Source organism: Crinia signifera, chromosome 6 (assembly GCF_055691185.1).
Source record: "Crinia signifera chromosome 6, ASM5569118v1, whole genome shotgun sequence".
Classification (NCBI taxonomy): domain Eukaryota; kingdom Metazoa; phylum Chordata; class Amphibia; order Anura; family Myobatrachidae; genus Crinia; species Crinia signifera.
The window spans coordinates 266,686,939-266,713,669 of NC_139222.1; the positions used below are offsets into that span (position 1 = coordinate 266,686,939).

At 46.2% G+C, this 26,731-nt stretch overlaps 1 protein-coding gene across 2 annotated transcripts in view; it reads left to right on the plus strand.

Annotated features, from left to right (window-relative positions):
* Positions 1–26,731, plus strand: part of ADAM12 (ADAM metallopeptidase domain 12) — a 361,770-nt gene that overhangs the window by 179,705 nt on the left and 155,334 nt on the right. For both annotated transcript variants that reach the window (XM_083149520.1, XM_083149521.1), the window contains one exon: positions 2,765–2,843. In XM_083149520.1, coding sequence (XP_083005646.1) covers positions 2,765–2,843 — 79 coding nt within the window. The remainder of the gene's footprint in view (positions 1–2,764; positions 2,844–26,731) is intronic.

Below are 26,731 nucleotides of genomic sequence, written 5' to 3' on the forward strand. Positions count from 1 at the left end.
TAAAGGTAGTATCACTTTCTGCCAACAGATGGCAGTGTACGCCCGCTCTAAGTAATTGGTTCCAAAGCTAGTAGAGGTAGTTTTACTTGCTGCCAAGAGATGGCAGTGTTTCCAAGTCACACGGACACTAGACTATATATATATATAGAGAGAGAGAGATTATCAGGTGCCTAATCAGACAGGTATTATTTTATATGTATATTTGAATGATTATAGTGTATCCGTTGCAGTTGTTTGGAGGAACGGTTAACCCCTAGGAAACAACAGAAAAAGAAAACTACAAAAGGGAATGAATAAATTTAATCAAACTTTATAAAATACTGTCTGGCGTAAAAATGTCATAATATTAAACAGTTCAAAACTAGACACATAAATACATTCATATGTAGTTCATATGAGCAGTGTAACTAGACACGGACTACTATCAAATATCAGCAGCTATATTGAGATAATTAGTCGGCTACTAAGGTTTCATCTAAAGCTGGTCATACATCAGAATGATATCAGGCATGAACGCACGAGTTTGACGGGTCGTGCTATCGATTGTGTGCTCATTGTGTGGTATACCAGTGCAATGCACGGTCCAGCGGGTCGAAAGGTCGTTCAGCTGATCATACTCGCTGCACCAATGATCAGTCGGGATGGCTTGCGGTCGTAAGCAGATCGTATGTGTTTTATAGCACATACGATCTCACGTTCAATCGATCATCGCCAGCTTAAGACAATGATAATCAGGGGTACAGTATGAGGCTCTGGTAAGTGGATATTAGTATTAATAATATACCAATCCTTATGTCAAGTGTTATGTTGTCACAGTGGATACTCCTTATAAGCATACTGAAATAGTGAAATATTGAAATTTGTGGTTATCATAGTCTGGTCAGACAATTGTATTTCAAATGGTACCTGTAGACGAGTACATGCATCCTGCTGTACCTGCTATCGGCATCCCCCAGCTGCTGGTGCCTGTCCAGTATAACAGCTTTCTCCAGAGACCCTTTGGGGTAATGGTACCAGTGATGGTCCCTTTAGTGGATTGATAATGTTCGAGTTGTCTTTTGGCAAGTTGTGTTTACAATTTTATGCCTACTCTTCTGGAACGGCCGAGAGGCTCCTGAAAATTTGTGTGGCACTCCCACCTGCCTGGAAAGGAAAGCAAACCTCGTGGATCTATTATTTTCACCCCCCTCTCTCTGAGCATACCTCCCAACATCTCAGTAGGAGAAATTCGGAGTCCCGAGCACATGGTCAATATTGGAGGAGGCAATGCCCATGCACCGCCCAAGAAAGGGGTGTGATCAATAATGGAGGGGGCGTGCCCTTGCAGGGATGCTGTGCCTGTGAGCCACATCCCATTTTCCATCACAGGGGGGCATGGTCAGTGCTCTCTCTGAATAGACACATGCAAACAGCCCCTAGTCACGCTACTCTGATAAGCAGAGCAGCGACTGACAGGGAGGGGGCTCGCAACTGCCCCACCACCACGTGAAACTGCCGGCCATTGGTTGGACGAGGGACAGTCACAACAATTTTGACTGTCCCGTAAGAATCGGGACAGTTGAGAGGTATGCCCTAAGTGAACCCGCTCATCCCTAACCAATACAGATATTTTCCATTGTTTGAGGGCCTGTAATAAGGAAAATGGTTCAGGGACTGATCATCGGCACTAATGTCAGCATAATGCATTGGCCGTGTCATAACATTCCTTACCCCCAAACACATAATATAACAGTCATCAGTCCCACACACATTGTACCAGCTCCTATGCTTACCCATTCTAGATTAGAAAGATAAGTAACCGCTCATACAATGAAACACCTGATTCACACCTGAAACAAGAAACCATGTGCACTGCAGGTGGGGCAGATGTAACAGGTGCAGAGAGAGAGAGAGTTAGATTTAAGTGGGGTGTGTTCAAACTTAAATTTAAATTGCAGTGTTAATAATATACAGTAAAGCTGTGTAACATTGGTGGGCTACATGCAAAAGCAGCCAGTATTTACCCTGCACATAAACAATATAAAGGTTCTAGCTCCCCTTGCATAGCAACATTGGGGTTCCAGACACAAACTTATTTCCTTTACTGTCTAGAGCCTGATACAGACCCCCATATGTTCACATACTAGCGGACAGGTAAATGCCACCCAGCTGAATGTCCCTCCCCCATTTATGATTCCCCTCTCTAACATGTTGATTGCATTTACGAAAAATTCAATTAAAGCTGTTACCATGTCGAGATAATGTCAACATCACAATGTCGACATGGCCCCTTATGTCGATAGGCACCATGCTAATATCCCCAGAATGCTGACTTGTTCACAAGGTCGACATTTAAAAGTGCCCATAGAGAAAGAGTGTGTGTTAAGGGTGGCGATAGCCCATCTCACCCCCCCTGAATTTGCCACTGGACCCCTGTCAGTCTGCCAACCGGGGGCAGTGGCATTCATAGCCTTCACACAGATAACTTTTAATGACAATAATTGTGCTTATTTCAGTTTTCTTAATGGCAAAAAAAAAATTCCAGCCAAGATTTTTTTTCTTCCTCGCATTCAATCACGCCATTTTTCACATAATTAATTTCACTTTCTCCCATTTATTGCTCAAAATAGAAATTGATGTGAAAACACAGATGGCGATTATACATTCTGTATTCTGATATTTTCAATGGATGCTTTCATGTCTTCTAATGGAAATAAGATGGCATAATGTGTGGCTATTTTATCCTCGCTCGCGCTAATAATGCAAATGTTTAATTGTTTTCTAGGGGGCTCTTCGCGGGCGACTTCACTGCAACCCATTACATGGAGGATGGTACGGCTGTGAGAACTGCACATAATCACACGGTAAGAGGCTTAGCGCAGGGGCGGCAGAATAGGCGACATACTGAGCACTTTATTACAGATTAGGAATTAGCATAATGGTCACAGCTGTACAGCAAAATATTGGTCCTTTTATTATTATTATAATTATTATGATTATTATTATATTTTATTTTTAAGGCACCATATAATGTAATCCACGGTATCCGGTCAAGTAGATTCTGATTGGTTGCCCATAGCAACATCACATGTGAAACAATACTCCATATTAGCAAACCTTTTGACCATGTCGACCTTTTGACCATGTCGGCCTTATGACCATGTCAACTTGTTGACCATGTCGACCAATAGTTGTCGACCTTTTGACTGTAGATTAAATATACCATAACCGTATGCCACACCATATAAGGTATACGCCGATGGATAGTTTATCTGAGTTTATGACATGGACAGGGTTGGATTAAGGCTAGTAGGCGCCCTGGGCCAATGAAGGTGTGTGGGCCCCCACTACTAAAATTTCTGGAATTCACCGGCTGCTCCATCACTGTACCCCCTGTCCCGGCCTTGGTTCCACAGCACTATCTGCGTCTGCTCCATCCCTGTATCCCCTCTCTCAGCCCCGTTTTCCCAGCATTAGTTCTGGCTGCTCTATCCCTGTACCTGCCTCCTTCCAGCCGCGGTTACCTGGTTTCCCAGCAGGGTGGACAGCTTCTTTAGACCGAACCAGGTGGAGGCCACCCGGGAGGACAAGCCGAGGATAAATACCAAATGAGCTGGGTCAGCAGGGTGATTGGGAAGAGGTCAGGCTGGGCACTGGCGCACTTAAGGGGTTATTCTAGTTCACTTGCAAACACAGATCCACTCTCAAATGGAACAAAACCATGTGTAAAGCTGAATTTGCTGGAATCTAGATGACGTAGAGGAGATAGGAGGGCTACCCAGAGATGCTTCCTTAGATAATGGGCCTTTGTCTAGTTCCCAGGCTGTTTTAAGGTGTGGAAGGCCATTTTCATAGTGCGAAATAAGGTCCATATAGAACCTGGAGATAGCCTTATTTGTGCCACCCAATAATAGTAATTTCTTAGTAGACGAATCCTAAATTAATAGGGGATCAGCTGGAAATTGTGCCTGACAGGCATGCCTAAGTTGTAGGCACCTAAAAAAGTGAACATTAGGTATAGGGTAGTCAATATGTAACTGCTGAAGTGTTTTAAAGACACTTCCGGAGTATAATTGACCAATTAATGTTATATCCCACTGACTCCAGAATTCACGTACAGGTTGAGTATCCCCTATCCGAAATGCTCGGGACCACGAGCATTCCGGATAGGGGAATTTTCCGGTTTTTGTAATAAATTTTTGTAGCCATACTTACCTGTCCCCTGATGGTGTCCGGTGGTCCCTCGGCGTCCGCGCAGTCCCCGGGCTTCCACAGCAGGCCTCCGGCATCTTCTTCTGGTCTCCAGCGGTCCCAGGAATGCATTGCGCGAGTGTGCGCGCGCACCGGTGACGTCACCGGCGCGCGCGCACACTCGCGCAATGCATTCCTGGGACCGCTGGAGACCAGAAGAAGATGCCGGAGGCCTGCTGTGGACGCCCGGGGACTTGGTAAGTATGAAAAGAGGGTTAGGGGGTTAAAAAAAAATAATTTCGAATGATTCCAAAAACCACGGTTAGGGGATACTCAACCTGTATTTGTAAACCAGACAGTTCAGGGAAAACAGATATACCATCTAGGGGGGTATCTAGATCCCACCCAATTGTATGTAGAACACGGCTCACCTGCCTCCAAATTTGTATCGCTTGTCTAAAGAGTGGAAAATCAATCGGTTTGACATTGACACTTAATAAAACATTTGGTGATGACAGACCTGGCAGTTTTGCGATATTAACAAGGAAGGGAACCTGGAGTTCCCGTTCTCATTGACCCAGTCAAGTAGATGGGCTAACTGAGCTGCGTAGTAATATACGGTAGTCTGAAGGATGGTATCACCGTGCCTCCACCGTCACGCACGCGGGTCATGGTAATTAGCTTTATACGAGCTCTCCTGCCAGACCAAACAATAGATTAAATGAAGCCATCAATACATTTAAATATCTTGAGGGAAAAATATCTCCGGGAGTGTTGCAACATGTCGAGTAGTTTGGGTTGAGCGGTCTTTTTTATTAGGCTAATCCTTCCCGTTACCTTAAGAGGGAGTTTATCGCACACAGAGACTCTATATTACAAGTAATTCAATTGGGGCTGCACATTAAGAGAAATGTATTTGGAGGGGTCATTTGTTATGTGGATGCCTAAATATTTAAAGGAGTCAACCCACCTAAGTGGGAGATGTATCAACCTATTGACTGTTGATCTAGACCAGGTGTGGCCGAACCGGTTCTTGAGATCTACCAACGGTCCACATTTTCCAAATCACCTAGCTGGTGCACAGCTGTAGTCATTACTAACTGTCACATTCCACAGACCACCTAGCTGGTGCACAGCTGTAGTCATTACTAACTGTCACATTCCACAGACCACCTAGCTGGTGCACATCTGTAGTCATTACTAACTGTCACATTCCCCAGATCACCTAGCTGGTGCACAGCTGTAGTCATTACTAACTGTCACATTCCACAGACCACCTAGCTGGTGCACAGCTGTAGTCATTACTAACTGTCACATTCCCCAGACCACTTAGCTGGTGCACAGCTGTAGTCATTACTAACTGTCACATTTCCCAGACTCCCTAGCTGGTGCACAGCTGTAGTCATTACTAACTGTCACATTCCCCAGACCACCTAGCTGGTGCACAGCTGTAGTCATTACTAACTGTCACATTCCCCAGACCACCTAGCTGGTGCACAGCTGTAGTCATTACTAACTGTCACATTCCCCAGACCACCTAGCTGGTGCACAGCTGTAGTCATTACTAACTGTCACATTCCCCAGACCACTTAGCTGGTGCACAGCTGTAGTCATTACTAACTGTCACATTCCCCAGATCACCCAGCTGGTGCACAGCTGTAGTCATTAGTAACTGTCACATTTTGAAACATGCTGCATCATTCCTACTATTTACCACAGATTGCCTGAGACACATGAACTGGTGGTAGATCTTGAGGACAAGCTTGGCCACCCCTGGTGTAGACACTGTTGACCTATTATCCGGATACCATCTGGGCTGTGATCTCATCCTCCATCCCTATTACTACTTAAGAAACCGCCAGCCAGACCGGACTATAGTTTCTTAAGGCCCCCATACACTATGCGATTTGGGCCCGATTTCACCCGACTTGGAAGGATCGGGCAGTGAAATCGGGCCAAATCGCATGTGTAGACATCCCGATGCGTGGTTCCGTGCACATCGGATCGGAGTCGGGAGGTCGGTCCGGCGGCACATAAGATTTGCTAAATCTGTCTGTCTGTGCTGCAAGAAAAAAAAAATACAAATTAATGGGCAGCCAGTGATTGGCTGAGCGCTCTCTCAGCCAATTGCTGATTGGCTGAGAGAGCTCTCAGCCAATCACTGGCTGCCCATTCATTTGTATGGGCTTTTTTTTTCTTGCAGCACAGACAGCTCCCTGCTCCCCTTGCCCGGCTCTCCGTTACCCTCGCCGGCTCACTGGCATCCCCTGCCCGCCACCTCTATGTCCAATGCCCCCCTGCTACCTCCACCTGCAGCTTCCCAGGAGTTGCATATGATAAATCGCATGTGATTTATCATATGCAAAATTTGGCACATCAAGTGCCTAATCATGTGTCCTCCTCCTGGGGAGCTGCCTGGGAAATCAGACTGGTGTTTCAGCCATAGTTGCATGCACTGCAGTTACAGTATGACCCTGCCGTCCTGGACTTACAGGAAAGAACAGCACTATCCTGAACTTTTACCAGGATAGCAGGTAGGGGCTAGGGACTGTTAACAATGCAAATGATTGTGCGGGTAGCGTTACCACGTCCCATCAGATTGTCAGAATGTCCCGATAAGGACCTTCCAGCCAGGAGTAGCAAAGTCTGGTTTCAGCTCTCTGCAAAACCGTTGAGCATGGAGTTCATATTAGCTCAGAAGTTTAAAATATCAGCAGAATTTGCAAATGATTTTACCAACAGTTATGTACGAATTAGGGGCACAGCCAGGTTAAGATCCCATGTGGCTCTCGGGAACATATCGGTCTAAGCCCTCTTCCAATCTCAACACATTAAAAATCATGGGAATGGGTTATAATGCTCAGTGTTCCCCTGGGTCATATGCAAGAGCCTAGGTTGCGTAAGGGTGATCTGGGCATTATTGGGGGAACATGGAGTTTTTGTTAATTTATGAGCAAGTACAAACTGTCTGTTCATAATAACTTCCCAGGAGAGGGTCCAGGGAATTACGACGAGCCCAAAAAACTCATCCTGAGCTTGGCCTCTGTCCTGCATGTCAGACCGATGCTGGAAGCACTTATGAACTGGCAGATTTTTACCTGCTGCCACTGGGCATGTGCAACAGCTCCCTTCTGCCCCATACATTGCATGTGGAAGCTCCTGGCCAGGATGTGAGAGAGGTTTTCCAGGCAACTGGACCCCCCCCCCCCTTGTGTTTGCCTATGTGGTACAGTATCTTATGGCCACACCCACAGAAAGCATTTCCTGAGTGGTGTAGAAGATGTTGGGGTGCATTTATAATAATAAGACTCAACGCGACAAGTTTTATATTTCTGTTCAAATATTGTGCTGATAAAATTAGTTCTAACCCCAATTTTATGAAGAAATATTTTCAGCACAAGGCGATGAAAGTTAATTCTCCATTTTACGCCAGCGTTGGCCATACCCTCCAACTCTACCTTTTTGGCCGGTATAGTACAGGTTTTGGGCCTGTACTGGCCGAAAAGGGTTTTGTGGGTCTCTGACTTCATTGAAAGCATAGGAAAGGGGGCTTGGCTACTTATTTACTTAGCACATTCTAGAAAATATTACAAAGAATCTGATTGGTTGCTATGGGCAACTTCTCATATTCAATAGAGCTCCCATCTTAGTAAATGACTACAGATATGGATGCAAATCATTTTTTTTTTTTTGTAGTTGAGTGATTATCGGCGATCACAGCGCAGAACAGCGAATGCCTCTGTCTGAGTGACAGGCAGAGGCGTTCACAGGGATGGCTGGCATTTTGATAAACGGGGACGTCATGTCCCCATTTACTGGCATTGGCCAGCCCAAAGACTGCCCCAAAAGGTGCAGTATTTTTTGGCTTTGCCAGACAGGTTGCGTCAGGCAGCCTGAGTAAGGTTAGATTAGGCTGCAGTAACAGATGGACCCCATTTTCCTCTTAACTGTAAGTCTATTGTCCTGCTAGTAAGGGAAGTCAGCCACAGAAGCCATATCAACGGCTTTCAATTAGATTAAGCCAGGGCTGCATAGGCATGGGGGCATTTATGAGCCTTGCATTTTGTGATTGCCCCATTAAAGTTATGTGAATAGTTCCTTACCCATAGAGGCAGGTGATTGATAGTTGTGATAGCCAATCAGGTTTAAAAGATGTCGTAGCTTAGGCAGGGGTATATCAAGGGGGGTAAGATGATGCTGCTTCCTCTTTGAGTCTGGATTCCCACCCTCCCTCCCTTGCTCTTGTCAATTGCTACCTGGCCTTTCGGCCTTCACAAAAATTAATTTATTATAGGCGGGAAGTCGCTCTCGACCAGCGGTCAATTTTGAGGTACAAGTGGTCGCTGTGCGGTATTCAGGGTTGCCGACTTTTAAATGCTCCTCTCCGGGAGAAGCCCGGAGAGGAGACTTTCCTTACGCGATCGGGGGGCGGGGCTTGACAGTGACGTCATTAAGACCCGGCCTCATTACGGGAAATAGGCGAAATTACTGATCTCCATGGAGGGGGCGGGGCTAAAATGACACGATTGTGCCATTTTAGCTCCGCCCCCTCCTCTGAGACCCGTGGATTGCGGCATTTACATGCCGTGATTCGGGGGCTCAGGGGGGTCCCCCAGATTCCGGGAGGGTTGCCCACCCTTCTGGGGGGCCGGGAGGGGGACCCAATTTTCGGGAGACTCCCGGGAATTCCGAGAGGGTCAGCAACCCTGGCGGTATTGCCACCCTCTGCCAGGACAGCTGGTGAGTCCTGCCCCCGAGGGGGGACGTTGGGCACTTCTTTGAAGTGTCCTCGCCATGCCATAGGAGGGGCGGTAAGACCGTCACAGTGCGGGCTGTGCCTTAAATTCAATGCCCTAGTTATAAGTTGGGGCGTTGTAGTCGCCGCCATTACTATAATTTTGTGACGTAGCTGGTCTCCAAGCGCTTTCCTGGCCATCCCTTTCAATAGGGTCATACCACTAAATAAATACTGTTGACCTTTTAACTTATGCAGTTGTTGTCCGTGTGATTATTTTTAGGATAAGGCTGGTCTCCATGTGATTTATTTCTAGGGGTAATTAGAGTTTAAGTTAAGGTAAAAATGTCAATCATGATAATTCAATAGGCGACTTAACTGATTCAATTGAACAGAGGAGGAAAGGTGCCCCTTTGGGAGCAGAAGCCCAGCTGTAGATGACTCCATTGCCTCTCAGAGTTACGCCTATGCGTACACAGAAAACATGGCAATGGTGTCTTCTTTATCGTAGCTACTGTATGTGCACAACCATAGGGCTTCTCAGAACAAACATTAAACATTGACTGATCTGTAAATGATGGTGCATCTCTGTACTCAGCCGCTGGAATGAGCGAAGCCTGTGGGCACCTCTATGACCAAGGAATACTTAAGAATCTTCTTTATATGGATCAGAGAAGGGGAATATAGAGGTCAACAGTCACAGCTTAATTCTATTGGGGCTTACAGCATAGTGTTGATTATATTTGATTATCTTTTCAATGTACATATGTACTGTAAGCAATTCTGATCTTGGAGGGCCTAGGACCAACCAATTACGTTAATCGCTGGGCTCGCTACGATGACCAGATACCATAAAAGACAGCCTGGCTCCAACATAACAGCCATGTGACAGATTTATAGACCCTTGCTGCACAGAGCCCACTCCCCTGCCTCACTGTAGTGTGCTGTACGTGAGAGGACATTATAAAGCAACCCAGTGTGCTGACACATATGATCAGGGAAGCACCACACAGATGTAATTGCAGGAATCTGTCAGATGGTTGTTATGTAGCTGTGAGCCCAGAGCCAGCTGTCTGTAGAGGCTGCTGACACCAGGGTCAACGCTGGAATATCGACAATTAGATAAATAAAAAAAAAAAAACAACACAATCATTTTATTGCTGAGTGTAAGCGGTGCCAGGATGGAGTTTGTAACGATGGAGGGTAGGGATAACTGGTAAAATTGGGACCACACAGATGTTGACCATATGGGGGGGATGTGTGTGTGTGTTAATGTCGAGTCAGTTTCAAAACTGCATTTAAGTTCATTCCAAAATATATGCACAGAAATAAGTTGCGTATTTCCACTCATACTGTATGCGTTACCATTGGCGACATGTGCATCCGGTTCACACAGACACATCGCGCTTACAACACGGGCATCTTTTATGGGGAAGTGGCATTTGCAGTATCCATGCGAGCGTCTACCCCCCCCCCCCACACACACACACATACACACACACGCTACATAGGGGGAAATTTACTAAGATTGGAGCTCTGTTTGACAATGGATGTTGCTATGGGCAACCAATCACTTCTTATATATTTTGCACCTTCTCAAAGATAATAGATAGTATCTGATTGGTTGTCCATAATACAGTAACATAGAACTCTCATCTTAGTAAATTCCCCTCATAGTGTCTACCACATATGACTACTGTATATCTCACAGGGCAGGATGCACTAACACAGGGTTGCCTACCCTCCCGGAATGGCCGAGAGGGTCCCAAAAACCGGGTCCCCTTCCCGGCCTCCCGGAAAGGTGGGCAACCCTCCCGGTTTCCACACACTCCCCACCCCTGTTCCCGGCTATCTCACCCCTGACCACAGCGTTTAAATAACCGGATTGGCCGATCTCCAATGAGGGAGCGGGGCTAATGTGACAGAATCGCGTCATTTTAGCCAAATCTGGTCATTTTACATCATGGGGTGGGGCTTAATGATGTCATGCACAAGCCCCGCCCCCGAACGCCTGCTGAAAGTCTCCTCTCCGGGCTTCTCCCAGAGAGGAGATTTAAAAAGTTGGCAACCCTGCACTAACATCCGCCGCAACCCGTCCGCTGCCCATCTCCGGCTACCGCATAGATAATAACCGCATAGGCACTAACATATGCGATTTTATCACAAAGGGCCCGGGGACAGCGGATCCGGGCGCTATTTTTAAAATGTGTCAATGAGTAATGATCACACCTGCGCACCTGCCGGGTGACCTGGATAAATTGAACTGCGGGGACCAAGTTTGAGAACCACCGGCCTAATGAGTTTGTACTCTATTTTTTGCCTGAACAAAACTGAATACTCAAATGGGTACTTATGTAGTATCTGGGCTGCCGATTTTTTGATTGTATGCCTTAAGTTAAGGCATACAATCAGATGCGATGCGATACGATATCGCATCGCATCGCATACGATGCGATGCGATGCGATGCGATGCGATGACCCGATTTTTCCATAGGATTCAATGTTAAAATGGACTGAGTCCATTTTAACATGGAATTCAATGGGAAAAAGGGGTCCTTTTCATACCCCTACTATCCAAGTGGGCATGGAGTTGGATATAAACCTGTGGCGAGCGTAGCGAGCCACCGAGCCCGAAGCGTGGCGAGCGAAGCGAGCCCCGCGAGGGGACGGTATTCTGTGTCCCCTCGCGGGGCTCGCTACGCTCGCCACGCTTCGGGCTCGGTGGCTCGCTACGCTCGCCACAGGTTTATATCCAACTCCATGCCCACTTGGATAGTAGGGGTATGAAAAAGACCCCTTTTCCCATTGAATTCCATGTTAAAATGGACTCAGTCCATTTTAACATTGAATCCTATGGAAAAATCGGGTCCATCGCATCGCATTGCATCGCATCGCATGCGATATGGTCGGGTGCGATGCGATGCGATGGACCCGATTTCAAAATCGGCAGCCCAGTTACTACATAAGTACCCTCAAATGTTCAAATGAAGTCAGTATTTTTATATTCAATAATGGAAGCTGAGCCTCAGAGCTAAATATACAATGTTTGTGAGAGCGCTGCCTGATGTTGATGTGTGCAGGGTGCAAATTAATTCAGCCGAAACTACTTGTCTACTGGAATCCTGTATTTTAACTAGTGAATGACATCACCGGCTGTCCCCTACGGATCACATTTATATTTCATGTTACTGATGTCCTGGGACTGAGCAGTCTCGTCTGAGCCTCGCGGCAAAGAACAGCTGGAAAAGACCAAAGTCTAGAATTACTACTGAAAATAATATATGTCCTTACAAAGAATTAGCAGCACTTTTGAGGTCAAACCATGTTAACTGCATTTGTTATGACTCCCAATATTTGTTCTGTGGGGGGAAAAATGCTTCTCTTGCAACTTTCCGCCTTCTTATCTAGTGTCCGACAGGCAAATGATACAGCGTCTCGGTCTGTACGTTCCCAGGACCCCCGGTCATATGTACATAGGATCCCTTTGTCTAAACAATCCTGGATAGTTCATATCTTATGTAATGTTTCGCTAGGGTGAGCGCGGGGTCCTATTGCAAAAATAAAGGCAAATGGAAATGTGGACACTGAATGTAAAGCGCTCCATTTTTTTTACAATAGAACCCCCCCACTAAATTTACTAGGATGGGAGTTCTATTGAAGATGAGACGTTGCTATGGGTAACCAATCAGAATCTACTTATAGTTTACTTAGCACCTTCTAGAACAGTGATTTTCAACCTTTTTACCTTGCGGCACACTAAATAACATTTTAAAATTCCAAGGCACACCATGAGATACCCACAGGGCAAAACTCATTGGCCCCCACAGGAAAAAAACAAACCTATTGGCCCCCATATAAAAAAAAACAATCACGCTGGTCCACACAGGTAACAAAAATAAAATGCATTGGCTCTTTACATGAAAAGAAGAGACCAGTAAATAACAGTTGAACTGGTGGTGGCTGTATATTGGTTTGGGCATCTCTAGATCTGGAGGCACACTTGAGAACAGCTCAAGGCACACTAGTGTGCCACCGCACAGTGGTTGAAAAACACTGTTCTAGAAGATAACAGATAGTGGGGGTTATTCTGTCTGATTCGCTCAGATGCAAATTCGTGCCCTTGCGAGTCAACCAGCACCCACCCTGCAAATGGTGAAATTTTACATGCACATCGCTTAAGTGCAAGCACTTCGTTACACATCACATTACCAGCTGCGCAGCCTAGCTGCATAGCCAGACGCAAATAGGCCATATATCAGCCCACCCTCCGAGCGATCCACACACGCTTACATATTCTGGATTGCTTCCACATAACGCCACCCCTGCAAACATGCCCGCCGCCATCCACCGCCGGCTCTGAAACCGTAATCAGCTGTGATCGCAGTTTTTCGCCTCCCAAATTCGCGCTCTGAAGCGCGCGCATGCACAGAAGCGCGAATATTACTGAATAGCAATTTCCACACTTCTGTGGGTCGGTCTTCTTGGATGCAGGTCAGATCCCTACTGCAGCATGCAGCGTCTTCTTGTAATAGACGCCTCATGCTGCATTGCCATACATCGCTATCACCGATGATGCGGAGGCAGCTGGTTGGTTGGATCGGGGGGTACACATCTCCGATAATGTTATGAATCCGATGCACCTAAGCACTCACAGCTCACAGACCGAACCATAATGTAGCCTTTGTCGCCTCATTCTCCTGCATTTTATAACCAGTCAAACCTGGGCTTTTCAATTCGCCATCTTCGTCAGGCTATAATTACTTTTTCTGAGTCTTAACAGCATTATTTGTTGCTGTTTTAATTTAAACCGCCAACACGCCTCACACATCAGTAATTCATTTGTACTGGGAACGGATGGGTCCGCTTAACTCGAGGGGAACGGTTTCATGTTTTACAACGTTGGATTTTATTTATTTATTTATTGCATTATTATAGATGTCGAGGAAAACCTGTTCCTTCAGCTGGTCTGCCAAACGGAAGATCGGTTTCACAAATGAAATATGTCCGTAGCTGCGTCTCCGTTAAATATGTGAAAACACAGATGAGCGCTAACTTCTGTCATTGCCGAATGTTTGCTAATAGATTGTAGATCTCTAAATTATAGCTCAAGAAATAATGACTACAATTACTGTAAATACAGAACATTTCCAGCAATACACTCATCTGTTTAGGTCACGTTGTGTTTTTATCATCCACAATAGTTATTATTGTGCCCATTAAGGAAAATGATAGTATTGTTGTATTATTATTTATAAATATTTATCGATTTATGGGCCTGATTCAAGGTGTGTGAACACGGTGCGGTTTTGCTTGCGATTCAATCCCGATTCGATTTGATTAGAATTGAATTGAATGCCAAGAAAAACTCATTTGATTTGGACTATATAGTACAGATCTGTACTACAGATGGGGCTGGCTTCATCTTTGCAGGGCTGGCGTTTTAAACGCAAGCCCCACCATCACGCCAGCCCCGCCAGGGGGCGCGTGCGCACGAGAAGCTCGCACGCCCCCTAGGAAACGGAGCCTTCCTCTGGTCCCCACCACCTACCCCGGCGCCGCCGACCGTCGCCCTCGCCGCCCCGAGCGCCCCCTAACCCTGTGAGATGCACGCGCTTCCCAGTTCAGTGAAGCCCCTGCCGCCGGCGCTCACCAGTGGGGAGGGACTGGCGAGCCCCGGCCAAGGATGGCAGGGGCTCCATCTGTATATACTGTAGTCTTGCCTGCACAGTGTATTTTACTGTTCGATGTACACTAAACAGGAGCGCGCATCGGGATTGAATCGGCATCGAATGAAGCTGAAAACCGTTCGCTGTCCATTTGATTATATAGTCAAAATTGTGCATAAAATACTCTCAGGTATACGCCGACCCGCCAGAGTGAAATCCCGCCCCATGCGAGACTGCTTAGCACGAGGCCTGTGATTAGCTGCAAATCTATTCACAAGCCGCTCACCAGCGGATGACTTTCTCAGTGTGGCTGCCATAGAAACAGGTTGTTCAGGGCCGGAACTGACGTCACATGACTTCCCCTCAACTGCATGGGCAGTCCTGCATTTTCCCTGACACTCCCATCAGGGGCCAGTAGCAGACCGGAACTTAGCCTAGACTGACTTTCATTTCCAAAGGAGAGAGAAATTATTCAATGTTTTGCGACCATCGAATGATTTCTCTCCCCTTCAGCGTACACATCTGATGGCATTGGTATTGAGGGGATTCGGTGGCCGGGGGCTTAGTGAATGATCCTGAATAAGGGCCTTCATCTCGCTCTAAGTTTGATACATCTTCACCTTAGTATGGAAATGAGGTTATTAGCTTTACAATTCTGAGAAAAAATTATATAGTTCAACTCAGTTTTCACCTCTTTGGGAGAAGCCTGGAGAGGAAACACGTCAGGGGGGCGGGGCAAGGCTGACATCACTTGGCCCCGCCTCCATGCCATAAAACTCAGCTTTAATGACACGAAACGCAGCTATCACATCATTTTAGCCCCCGCCCCCTCTCTACTGACCCGTGATTTGCAGTAATTGAACCAGCAAGCAAGAGGGGAGCAGGGACACTGGCCAGCAAGTGTGAGACTTACCCACTTTCCTGGGGGGGGGGGGGACTGGGAGGCGGGATCCTCACGGTCATTCCGGGAGGGTAGGCAAGCCTGAATTAAAACTTTATTGACGTTACCACTTTGGGAGCATTGTCAGTTAGGTCTAGGAAGAGGTGAGGGATTAAATAAACTGTTATTTCAAGTTGTAATTATTGTTTTCTTCAACGTATTTTTGCGGTAATTTGCATAAACTGCCATTGGCATTAATAAAAGAAACAAAACAGAGGAGGGATTAAAGGGAAATGGCTTTATCTGTATTTCTCTGTCAGTGGGTTGCATCCAGCATATGGGTTAGATATTATTATATGAGGCACACACTAAGTCGCCACGGCAGGGACACTTTAAGATCTTCAGAAAATGTTATTTAATGTGTTAAATAGCATCTAAGCCTCTACTGGGAGATCCAGACTCAGTAGTCTGGAAAATAAGCTGTCTCCTCCATGTACTCACTTCATGGCTTTCTATAAGCACATGGGCAGCCATAGAAATTCACTTAGGAATAGGTTTTTAAGCTTTCCTTGCCAGGAATTCAATTACGGGAGAACCGAGAAATAAACTCTTTACTATCAATGTGCAATTTGTTATCTCCGAAGACCATTATGGGCCATTTGAACACTTCTTGGGCTGCAACGACCAGCCATGCAAAAAAAAAAGCAAAAATAATTGTTGAAGTGCTAATTAGTGAGGACTCCTCTATTCCCCATCCAGGATGACGAACCGTGGCTTGTTCTCAACAGATACATCATCATTAAGTGGAACTAACAGATCAAATATCTCATGGACCTGAGGGAGACCGAATATCTGTCAGAGCGCTCTGCAACCCATAACGACGAAAACTGCATTAAAATGAATTACTTCAATTAAATCTGTAGCCTGATACAGACGGGTGGGAAGCAAGATGAACTATCAGTATATTCTGACGCCTGGGATGCATTGTCCTGAAAAATAAATATATGAGTTAAGGAAGTGGTTACCAAACACGGTCCTCACGTTCCCCAACAGTTCTGGTTTTAAGGCTATGCATGGTTGAGCACCGTTGGTCAGCGGATTTCCTTCTTGTTTGGACATCCGGTGTGGCATTAACTGCAGCTGGGAAAGGCGGCCTCTTGGAGGTGTGTCTTCACCTACCTGCAAGAACTAGGCCTTTGTGTCTGATTTCCAGTTGGAATGTTGGACTACCGCTAGAATGGAGAAGATGATTTGCTAGAATCATTGAATAGGTGGCTTGTGGTCTCCATTCGCTTGCCGTGACCTTCAGAGCAGAGTCCATGCAAGATTTATTGGCCGAGGTGCTCGCATGGGTAGGAGAGGGAGGGGGCAGACAGGGGTGGCATCAGAGGATCAAATGACATCAGTGCCCGTCCCCTTTTTCATCCATCTTCGGAGGAAATGAAAGTTAGGTCAGATTGACTTTTATTTCGGATGGGGAGAGAAATTATGAGATGGTCGGTGACCATTGAATGTTTTCTCTCCCCTTAGGCCACATGCGAGGAGATGTAGGCGGGCCGGGGGGGGGGGGGGGTAGGGCAGGCGTTTAGCAGGGTGGTGCTGACCTGTTCGCTATTCTGCTATTATACGCAGCCTAGAGAACAGGCTTGAATAACACCCTAAGTTCAACAAGGATGCCTCTCTCAGGGTCATCCATAATTTTGTAATAGTCAAACTCAGGGTGCCCCCATAATGTTGGAGCCCCTAGGCCCCTGCCTAATGGTATAGCCGGCCCTGCTACCAACACCTAGGTGACATTTGACTTTGTAAATGGCAATGAAATTCAAGAACTCAGCCTGGGCTAGAGGAGCAGCATGCAAGACCAGTCTGACGGAGGACATACCAACAAGAGTCAGTAATTGGGGAACCACCCAAGTCCCTGAAATCGTGAAGACTGGGGACAACGTTGGACACTTTAATCTAGAAATTGGATGCAGATGAATTTCTGTCTAATGCATTTATGAGTGTTCCTTTCAACAACTAAAACCTATTCATTTCTTGCTGTCTGTGTGGATAATAATCAGAGTCCCTTTCTCTCCAAATCTATATCCTTATCTATTATGCATGAAGAGCATTATATATATTGTAGAAGCCAGGATGAGGAGGGGAATGCGTCACAAGGACCAAGTAAAGCCCAATATATTTCCAGCTCATCGCAAATGATCGGGAAGCCGGCTGTACAATCCCGCACTCTCACGATCCCCAACGTGCACTGTAACTAATAACTTGTCTTACGGGCCTGAGACGTTTCAGTCATTTAGAAGTAATTTAGTCGTCTTTACTCAAGGGTGGCCGGTGTCTATTTAATCATTTTCCAGAAATGAAAATATAAATAAAGAGCCACATGCCTGACAGCTGCTGTCTACTAGACATGGCTCAATCATGCATATTTTATTCCATTTACAGAGCAGATTAAACATGTTGAACTGTTTGTTGTTGATGTTTGCCTGGGTTTGTTTGGATGGGACTGAAATGTGGTGGGTTTTTTGTGGTTGATGTTTGCAAGCTGAGACGGAAAAAGTAAAGAGGACGGGACACACTCTGCATGTGTAAATGTCTCAACAAAAGGGATATGGCTTTGTGGGAATGACCACGACCATGAAGCCACACCCCCATTTCGCTGCTGAAATCGGTATGGCTAGTGGTCTATGAGCTGCTGGCCATGCCCCCTGTCCCCCTCTGAACTGTTTGTGCCCCCCCCCCCCCCATGCCGCCGGACACTGCCGGCCCCAGTCGGGATGCTGGACAGTCCCCAAAAAAACGGGACTGTCCCACAAAATGAGGGACAGTTGGGAGGTTACACCAGAAGGTGTTGGTATAGCCTATTGGGATGGTGGTCACAATAAGTGTACAGTGGATGTGGAAGGTGGCAAAAGGTGGCATTTAAATGTTATATCACACCGAACTCCTGTCTAAAGTGTCGGGCGATCACAAGGCGATAATTAATTGATCTATGGGCCCAAATCAGCTTTGTTAGCTAAGCAAAAAAAGCACACAACTGGGGAAAACCATTCTGCACTGCAGGTGGGGCAGATGTAACATGTGCAGAGAGATTTAAATTTGGGCACCCCTACAGTATGTGTGGCTAAACCTGACCAAACCAATGGGTGCGGCACAAAAAGTCCTGTTGAAGCGCTCAAATGGGTGATTTTTTTTTGCACATTTCAGCTCGCCACCATCTACAGTCAGATCATAGTCGAGTTGTCAATCAATAAATCTGACATTCCTTTTGTAACGCCAGCACTTGTGTCCGCGTCTTATTTTAGTGTTAAGAATTATAAGGTTTACGTTGATTAAAGTTGGTTAAAGTGTATGCATAAAGATGCCCGAAGGTGAGTTTACACCTTTGAATACTGACCAAAGAGTCTTTAACCCTTTGAGTGAATCTGTCAAAATAGGTGTGAAAATTGGCAAGCAAACATTTTTATTCATCATAATGACCTGTAATGTTTATCTTACAGATGGTGCCGCTCTCATCTGAGTGGCTCCCATCGCGACGGTCACAAGCGCAGGCTGGCGAATGGGACACTCACGTGCCACATTCTCAGCAATGGATGCATGAGCGTTTGAGGCGCTCACGTGTCCACGTCCACCAGAATCACCATCCGCCAGATACCAGCAGATGGTGCGCCGGCGGACACGCCTATCTGTATATAGGAAATATAATCTTTTTTTTTTTTTACACAACATTTTTTATTTGAATTTATATAACAAATGTGAGCGATGCTGGTATTTTTAGCGATATTTTGCAAATCACTCACAGAGATGTTGGCACTGAAAGGGTTAAAATTAGGATGCTGAGTTTATTGGTAATTAGCAATTACAGGATTAATGGTGTATTCAATAAATAAAGATTTATTGTCCAATCTGGCTGGTTGGAACTAAAATGTGGTAATATAGTGTATGGGTGCAAAAGAAAACGCTGGGGGTGTCCGGGAAAAAACTAGGCGTGTCTGGGAAAATGCTAGGTGTGTCTGGGAAAACACTAGGTGTCATACTTGCCTACTTTTGAACGTACCTGGGAAAATACTAGGCGTGTCTGAGAAAACATTAGGCGTGTCTGAGAAAACATTAGGCGTTTCTGGGAAAACACTAGGCGTACCTGGGAAAACACTAGGCGTACCTGGGAAAACACTAGACGTACCTGGGAAAACAATAGGCGTGTCTGAGAAAACATTAGGCGTGTCTGAGAAAACATTAGGCGTACCTGGGAAAACACTTGGCGTACCTGGGAAAACACTAGGCGTACCTGGGAAAACAATAGGCGTGTCTGAGAAAACATAAGGCGTGTCTGGGAAAACACTAGGCGTACCTGGGAAAACACTAGGCGTACCTGGGAAAACACTAGACGTACCTGGGAAAACAATAGGCGTACCTGGGAAAACACTAGACGTACCTGGGAAAACAATAGGCGTGTCTGAGAAAACATTAGGCGTGTCTGAGAAAACATTAGGCGTACCTGGGAAAACACTTGGCGTACCTGGGAAAACACTAGGCGTACCTGGGAAAACAATAGGCGTGTCTGAGAAAACATAAGGCGTGTCTGGGAAAACAAGAGAAAGGGGATGGTAGGATGCGCTAAATAGATGATATAACAGTAATTATATATAAAAAGAATTCTGGTCAGGTGTGAGAAAAGGGAATACACAATTTATTAAACACAATAAAAGAAACACAATAAAAAAACCACAGTGTGGTACATAATATTAAAAATGGTTTAGGACAGAAGGTTAATAGTCACCCATTCGGATATCCTTGTGCCAGTCCTTGCGAGGAAAAACCCCAGAGGGTATCACTTGTATATTGATCTTCGGAAACAAAATTTGTAATCCAATTGATAGATATTCCTGGGAGTAAAGAGGATATTTGGGAGATTCCACACCAAGATGCCGGGCCTTTTAGGAGGTGGAGTGCCTCCAGAAGATTTTCGTATGCCTCGGATGGTGATGGTATGACAAGTGGGAGTATTCCGGTGTCTTCCACAACAAAGTTCCGGGTCTTGAGGAGGTGGCGTGCCTCCAGGAGATTCTATGTGCCACGGATAGAGGTGGTGTGACCAGTCCACTTTGTTATCCCAATAATTTAGTGATGAGCCACTTACAAGTGGGGTTCTATGGATTTTTGTAGATATAAATGCTGGCAAGGGTAGTAGCTGGCAAGGGTGAAGATAGCCAAGGGTCCTATTTAGGGTAATCACCAACGCGTTTCGCTGGCTACAGCAGCTTTTTCAAGGTGGTTTTACTCTGATGGATGATGGGGTTTAAATACCCTTCCCAATTAATCATGTTACACACCTGACCAGGGTAATTAACATGTAATGAATTAAAATATAATATAAAATACATATCAGATTGAATAGGGGAAATTGTTGGAGACAGACCTACTTTTTTACATTGCTAATAATTGAAAATTATAACCACAAACACCCGTTTTTGGAGAAAATAAGTTGCCGGGTATACAGAGATATATCGGAAGTGTACGAATTACGTCACTTCCGTGCGGTGGAACGCACGCTGAATAGCTTGGGTTTCCCGCTGTTTAGATAAAAGTGCGACGTGGAATACGATCTAAGGCGCTCTCGTGTCTGGGAAAACACTAGGCGTACCTGGGAAAACACTAGGCGTACCTGGGAAAACACTAGGCGTACCTGGGAAAACACTAGACGTACCTGGGAAAACAATAGGCGTACCTGGGAAAACACTAGACGTACCTGGGAAAACACTAGGCGTACCTGGGAAAACAATAGGCGTACCTGGGAAAACACTAGACGTACCTGGGAAAACAATAGGCGTACCTGGGAAAACACTAGACGTACCTGGGAAAACACTAGGCGTACCTGGGAAAACAATAGGCGTACCTGGGAAAACACTAGGCGTACCTGGGAAAACAATAGGCGTGTCTGAGAAAACATTAGTCGTGTCTGAGAAAACATTAGGCGTGTCTGGGAAAACACTAGGCGTGTCTGGTAAAACACTAGGCGTACCTGGGAAAACACTAGGCGTGTCTGTTAAAATGCTAGGTGTGTCTAAGCGTTTTAGTAGGGGAGAATGTTTGATGTCAGTTTCAGGCCGGATACGCCTTTTTCCATCGCAGTAAGGGCCTTATTCAGATCACATCGGTCCTGCGTGCATTCACACGCAGTACCGTTGTTGCGCATCTGCGCAGGTATCTGCCCATGTGCAGGCGTATGGTGCGTGCACCCACGGCGACCCTTCGGTTCGCCGGGTGCACGCACCCATGGTGGCGGTGGGGGGGGGGAGATGGGCGGGGGCACCGGGCTACCCCATCAACATATGGGAACGCCCAGCGTTCCATGGGCGTTCCCATGAGTAATGGTAATGGTAATGAGGCAGTGACGCGGGTGTGGGGGGCGGGTAGCTGACATCACCGGATGTCAGCTGCCCGCCCATATCCACGCCAGCGTGCACGCAAATGTAACTAACTGAAAAGTCACTTATATATGCGTGCACGCTAAACATCATTCGATGTGGGCGGTTACCCGAGCCATGCGAATGGATGTTTATGCAAAACATCCATTCGCAGCTGTTCGTGCGAAGCCGCACTTTGAGGGGGCGGCGGGGGGGGGGGGGGGGCGGTCGTTCGCCAGGCGGGGTTTGGTGGACTCGCAAGGCTGCGAATCAACCAGAATAACCCCCTAAGTCTCTGGCTCCTCTGAGCCTACGATGACTGGTGTCTTGGGGCCCATTAAAATGCCCATTAAAATGATAAACCATAATTTCAGCAAGCAAAGTTGCTGTGGTACGAGGAACCGCGCCACTCTAATTATAAAACAGAAATTTTTAAATCAACATGACAGTTTGTTTGGTACATACAATTATTGCTGTGTTCCCCTCTGACCACCGATTGGAGGAAAATGACCAGCTGACGGCAGCGTAACTCGGCACACACCTGTTTTTTTTTTTGTAGTAAGTTGGCAACAGATCACTCACGTTGTAAAAGTTACAGGTTTTCCATGTGAAATAACCAAATTGTGGAATTTAAAGATAATTTGATTGTTTACTCTTGGTGTTCCTGTGCAGCGAATACCACACAGAGACCCAACATGTTGTTTTAATTGAGAAGCAGATGACCAGGGCCCAGATGTATCAAGCTTTAGAAAGTGATAGAGTGAAGAGTGATAAAACAGCCAGCCAATCAGCTCGTAACTGTCATGTTACAGGCTGGGTTTGAAAAATGAAAGGTAGGAGCTGATTGGCTGGTGGTTTTATCACTTTGTGAAGCGTGATACATCTGGCCCCAGATGAGAGGTGCGATATGAGAGTAGGGCAAGTTTGTCCACTTTGTTTTGTTTTTTAAACATAAATCACATTGTCAGACTATTAGTAGTTTCTATTGTGTCCTGCAGTTTGATTTATGTTTGATTCTGCAGTTTACATAGTATCATGGGAATACCATGGCAGCCACAGTCGCATGGCATATAGGGACTGTGGGCCAGATGTATCAAGCTACAAAAGTGATAAAATGGAGAGTGATAAACAACCAGCCAATCAGCTCCTGTCTGTTATTTTTGTAACATGACATGGTAGGAGCTGATTGGCTGGCTGTTTATCACTCTCCATTTTATCACTTTTTGAAGCTTGATACATCTCTGTCTGATTCAGCAAGGCTCCCTAAGCAGCGTTCATTTGCCGCTTATCGAGTCCATAAACGCTTCCCGACCAATGCTTTGAAAGCTAGTCTGCTACCTTGTGATTGCCTCTGTATTTGTGCATGTGTGAGAGAGAAAGATGTATTGTAGTTTCACTAGCTGCCAACAGAGGGCAGTGTTTCGGAGACACTAGACAGATGCTCACAGATCTGGACTTAATCGGGATTAATGTGTCTCAAAAGGACTCTGGGGTTATGTTAATATCGTCTGATTGTCTTGCTATTGAAATCTGGACATAAGATGTCGGTAAAGCCTTTGAACTTTTTTTTTTTTATTTATCTGGCATATTGTCACCATTTTATCGTTGATTGTACTTTTTGGAGTGTTTTCCACCTTCAGGTGACTTTAATTAATGAATTGATTGGTTTGATCATTTCCTCTTGCAACTTTTATCTCTTTTAATTTCTTCCTGTACTTTTAAGTCTTGCATTTGTATCATCCAGCTGAGCCCTTTAATATGTTTAGCCTCTGCTTTCAGTACAGCTGTGTCCCTAGATCAGCTCTGTGCCCAATCGCAGGGCAACAGAAATAGACCATGCTGCATGATGATATATAGATATGAAGAAGAATAATGCGGATACCCCCCTTTCTCCTTGCTGTGAACATGTGCAGATCTCACCAACATGAGACTGGAAAAAAAATGTCCGCCATGTGTGGCCAGGCCCTGATTATGGGTTCCAACTGCTCTAGGCTAATATAGAAGCGCCCCCTCCATTCATCCCAGCAGGCATTGCTGCTACCACAGTTTACAAGCAAGATCTCATAAGACCTTGCTCAGACCCAACTCCTGCAGTACCAGGAAGTGCTCTGATCACCGACTCCGCCCAATCTATTGCATTCCCCAGGACCCAGCGCTCCAGGCTGCAGCCTAATGAGCCCATTGGCTAATCAGGCCTGTGTGTGGCAACACCAAACAGAAGTGAAGTGACCGCTAGAGTACCCTACGCCACATGTATTATAGGGAAGGGAGGGAGGCAGTGGGTGACAGGGGGAGGCAATCAATTCACTAGTTCAACATAGGTGATGGTAAACTAAGATGGAAGTTCAGGAGCAGAGCTTTTGTTCCTTCTGGAATGAGTCATGTTGGAAGGTACGATGAAATAGTTTGCCTAGTGACATGCATGACTTTCCGATGTCTGGCCCTTTCTGGGTACACAAGAAAAGAAGGTAGTGTGATAGAGAAAATAAATATATGGCAAAAGGTCTCAGCCCATACCAGCTGACATTCTGTCTGCCATGGTGCAGCAACGTCTGCACAGTGAGGGGGAGACATGTAAAGGGCTGTGAGAATGCACTGGCTTCACTGTGACCGGCAGTGACTTCCTATTGGAAGTCCGACCTGCCAGTCACCAAGACAGTCCCAGTGGGAGGTGTTCCCTCCCTCTGAGATGCCTCTCCGGGAATTGTGCATGTGCAGTACCTACATCGGTACTGTGCAGGCGCCGGTCCCAATGCCTGTAATCATATCATACAGGTGCCGGGACCATGATTTCCCTTCTATGGGCTGTTGCCGAAGCAGCCCATAGAAGCTGGCTGCAAGCGCAGTACAGCAGTGCGCCAGGAATGCTGTGCCTGTGTGTGGCGGGGACCAGGAGGAGCAGCAGTGGCGGGGGTGCCTGCATCGCAGCCAGTGGCAGCCTCCGTCCTGCCTAAATGTATGAGCCGCCACTGCTCCCTACCATTCCAGTAGCATAGTCAAGCATGCCTTAGTAAATCCAAGTAGCCCCATTCTGCTTCTGGGGATGTCTCTGCAGATGCCGGCATTGCACAACAGTCATACATAGCCTATAGTCCATTTGTCACAATGGCACTGTAACATTGTTTATCAATAAGAGCTGGTTATAGGCAGGGCAGCCGAGAGGGGGGGGGAGGGGGTACTAATTACCGGGGCCCGGCATTCCTCTCAGCTGCCCTGGTAATAGACTTCTGCAGTATGCAAACATGTTACTTATTACAGCTTTATTTTACTCACTTCATCTTGTAAATTGTAGTTTGTGACCTATGTTGTCCGCAGTGCTTACAAACCCCAATTTTCGCCTGCCTCGGAGAATGCAGAACTTTCATCACTTTTTACTTTTTTATAACAGGCGGAATTCATTTGGCACGTCTCCACCGCGTGCTGTAGATGAAGTTACCCAATGTAATGACAGCTCAGCTTAGAGCCTGAGACATGTTGGCATTACTGAGTCACAGAGTGGATTGCTCTAGAAATTTGATCTGTCACACTTTATTTAAAGTTAAACCTAATTTTGGTGATTGTGCGAAATATGTTCTGCTCTTCATTCTTACAGGAAAATGTTTGATCTCTTCCAAAGAGCCGTATAAGCTTGGAAGTGTCCAGCTAAAATTATTTAATTTTGAAGTAAAAAAAAAAGTAAAATCTTAAAAAAAAATAAAAAAAACCTTGTGTCACGAAACGGGGATTGGCAGCGCTGCCCTGCCGGGCTCTCACCTGTGTGCGTCGTGCGCAGCGGCACGTGTCATCTTTTCCTGTGTCTACAGTGTCTCCTCGCTAGCAGCGGGTGTGTCTTGCTGCATAGTCTTCAGCCAGTTTGGTGGCCATTACAGCTTCCTCATGTTTACAAACTCTGATGTTTCCCTTCATTTCCAGCACTGAGTGCTGCCATGTTAGTTTGGATCAGCTGACCACATTGGATCCAATCCAAACCCACTCCTGCTCTCAGGTTCAACCCCAATAATCTGCACCCTTTGGCTTCCCTGGTTATCCTGAGTAGCTCTCCAGCTCTGCTCATCGGTCAATCCCGGTGTCCTGCTGTCTCCAGCTCTGCTCATTGGTCAATCCCAATGTCCTGCTGTCTCCAGCATTGCTCATCGGTTAATCCCGGTGTTCTACCGTCTCCAGCTCTGCTCATTGGTTAATCCTGGTGTCCTGCCATCTCCAGCTCTGCTCATCTGTCAATCCCGCTGTCCTGCTGTCTCCAGCTCTGCTCATCAGTTAATCCTAGTGTCCTTCCATCTCCAGCTCTGCTCATCTGTTAATCCTGGTGTCCTGCTGTCTCCAGCTCTTCTCAGCTGTCAATCCTGGTGTCCTGCTGTCTCCCCCACTTCCTGCAGCCTCCTTCCCCTCCCCACAGCCTAACCCTAAATCCTTCCAGCACCTACACCTAACCCCCTGTTCTGCACACTAGCCCACAATGTATACTCACTGATCGGGATGCTGACTGTTGGTATTCCGTCATTGTCTTACTGACCATTTTTGCGGTTCTGGCAGGGGTGTAACTAGATATTCGTAGGCCCCATAGCAAAAGTTTGTATGGGCCCCCTATTTAGCAACTGATGGTGATAAATGTAAAACATATTACCTAAACAGTAATGATGGTCCCCCTCCAGTTCTGGGCCCCATAGCAGCTGCACCCCTTACTCCTATGGTAGTTAAGCCCTTGGGTTCCGGTGCCGGTCTTCTGACAGCAATCAGGATACCAGCATCATTAACAGATCCCACTAGCAGCAGGAATCCAAGACCATGCTACCAAGGGGATATGGGCGGTGGGGGGATTGGGTTGGGTTTTGATCGTTGGGTGACTCTGGGCTGTGCCACTCTTGACAGCAGA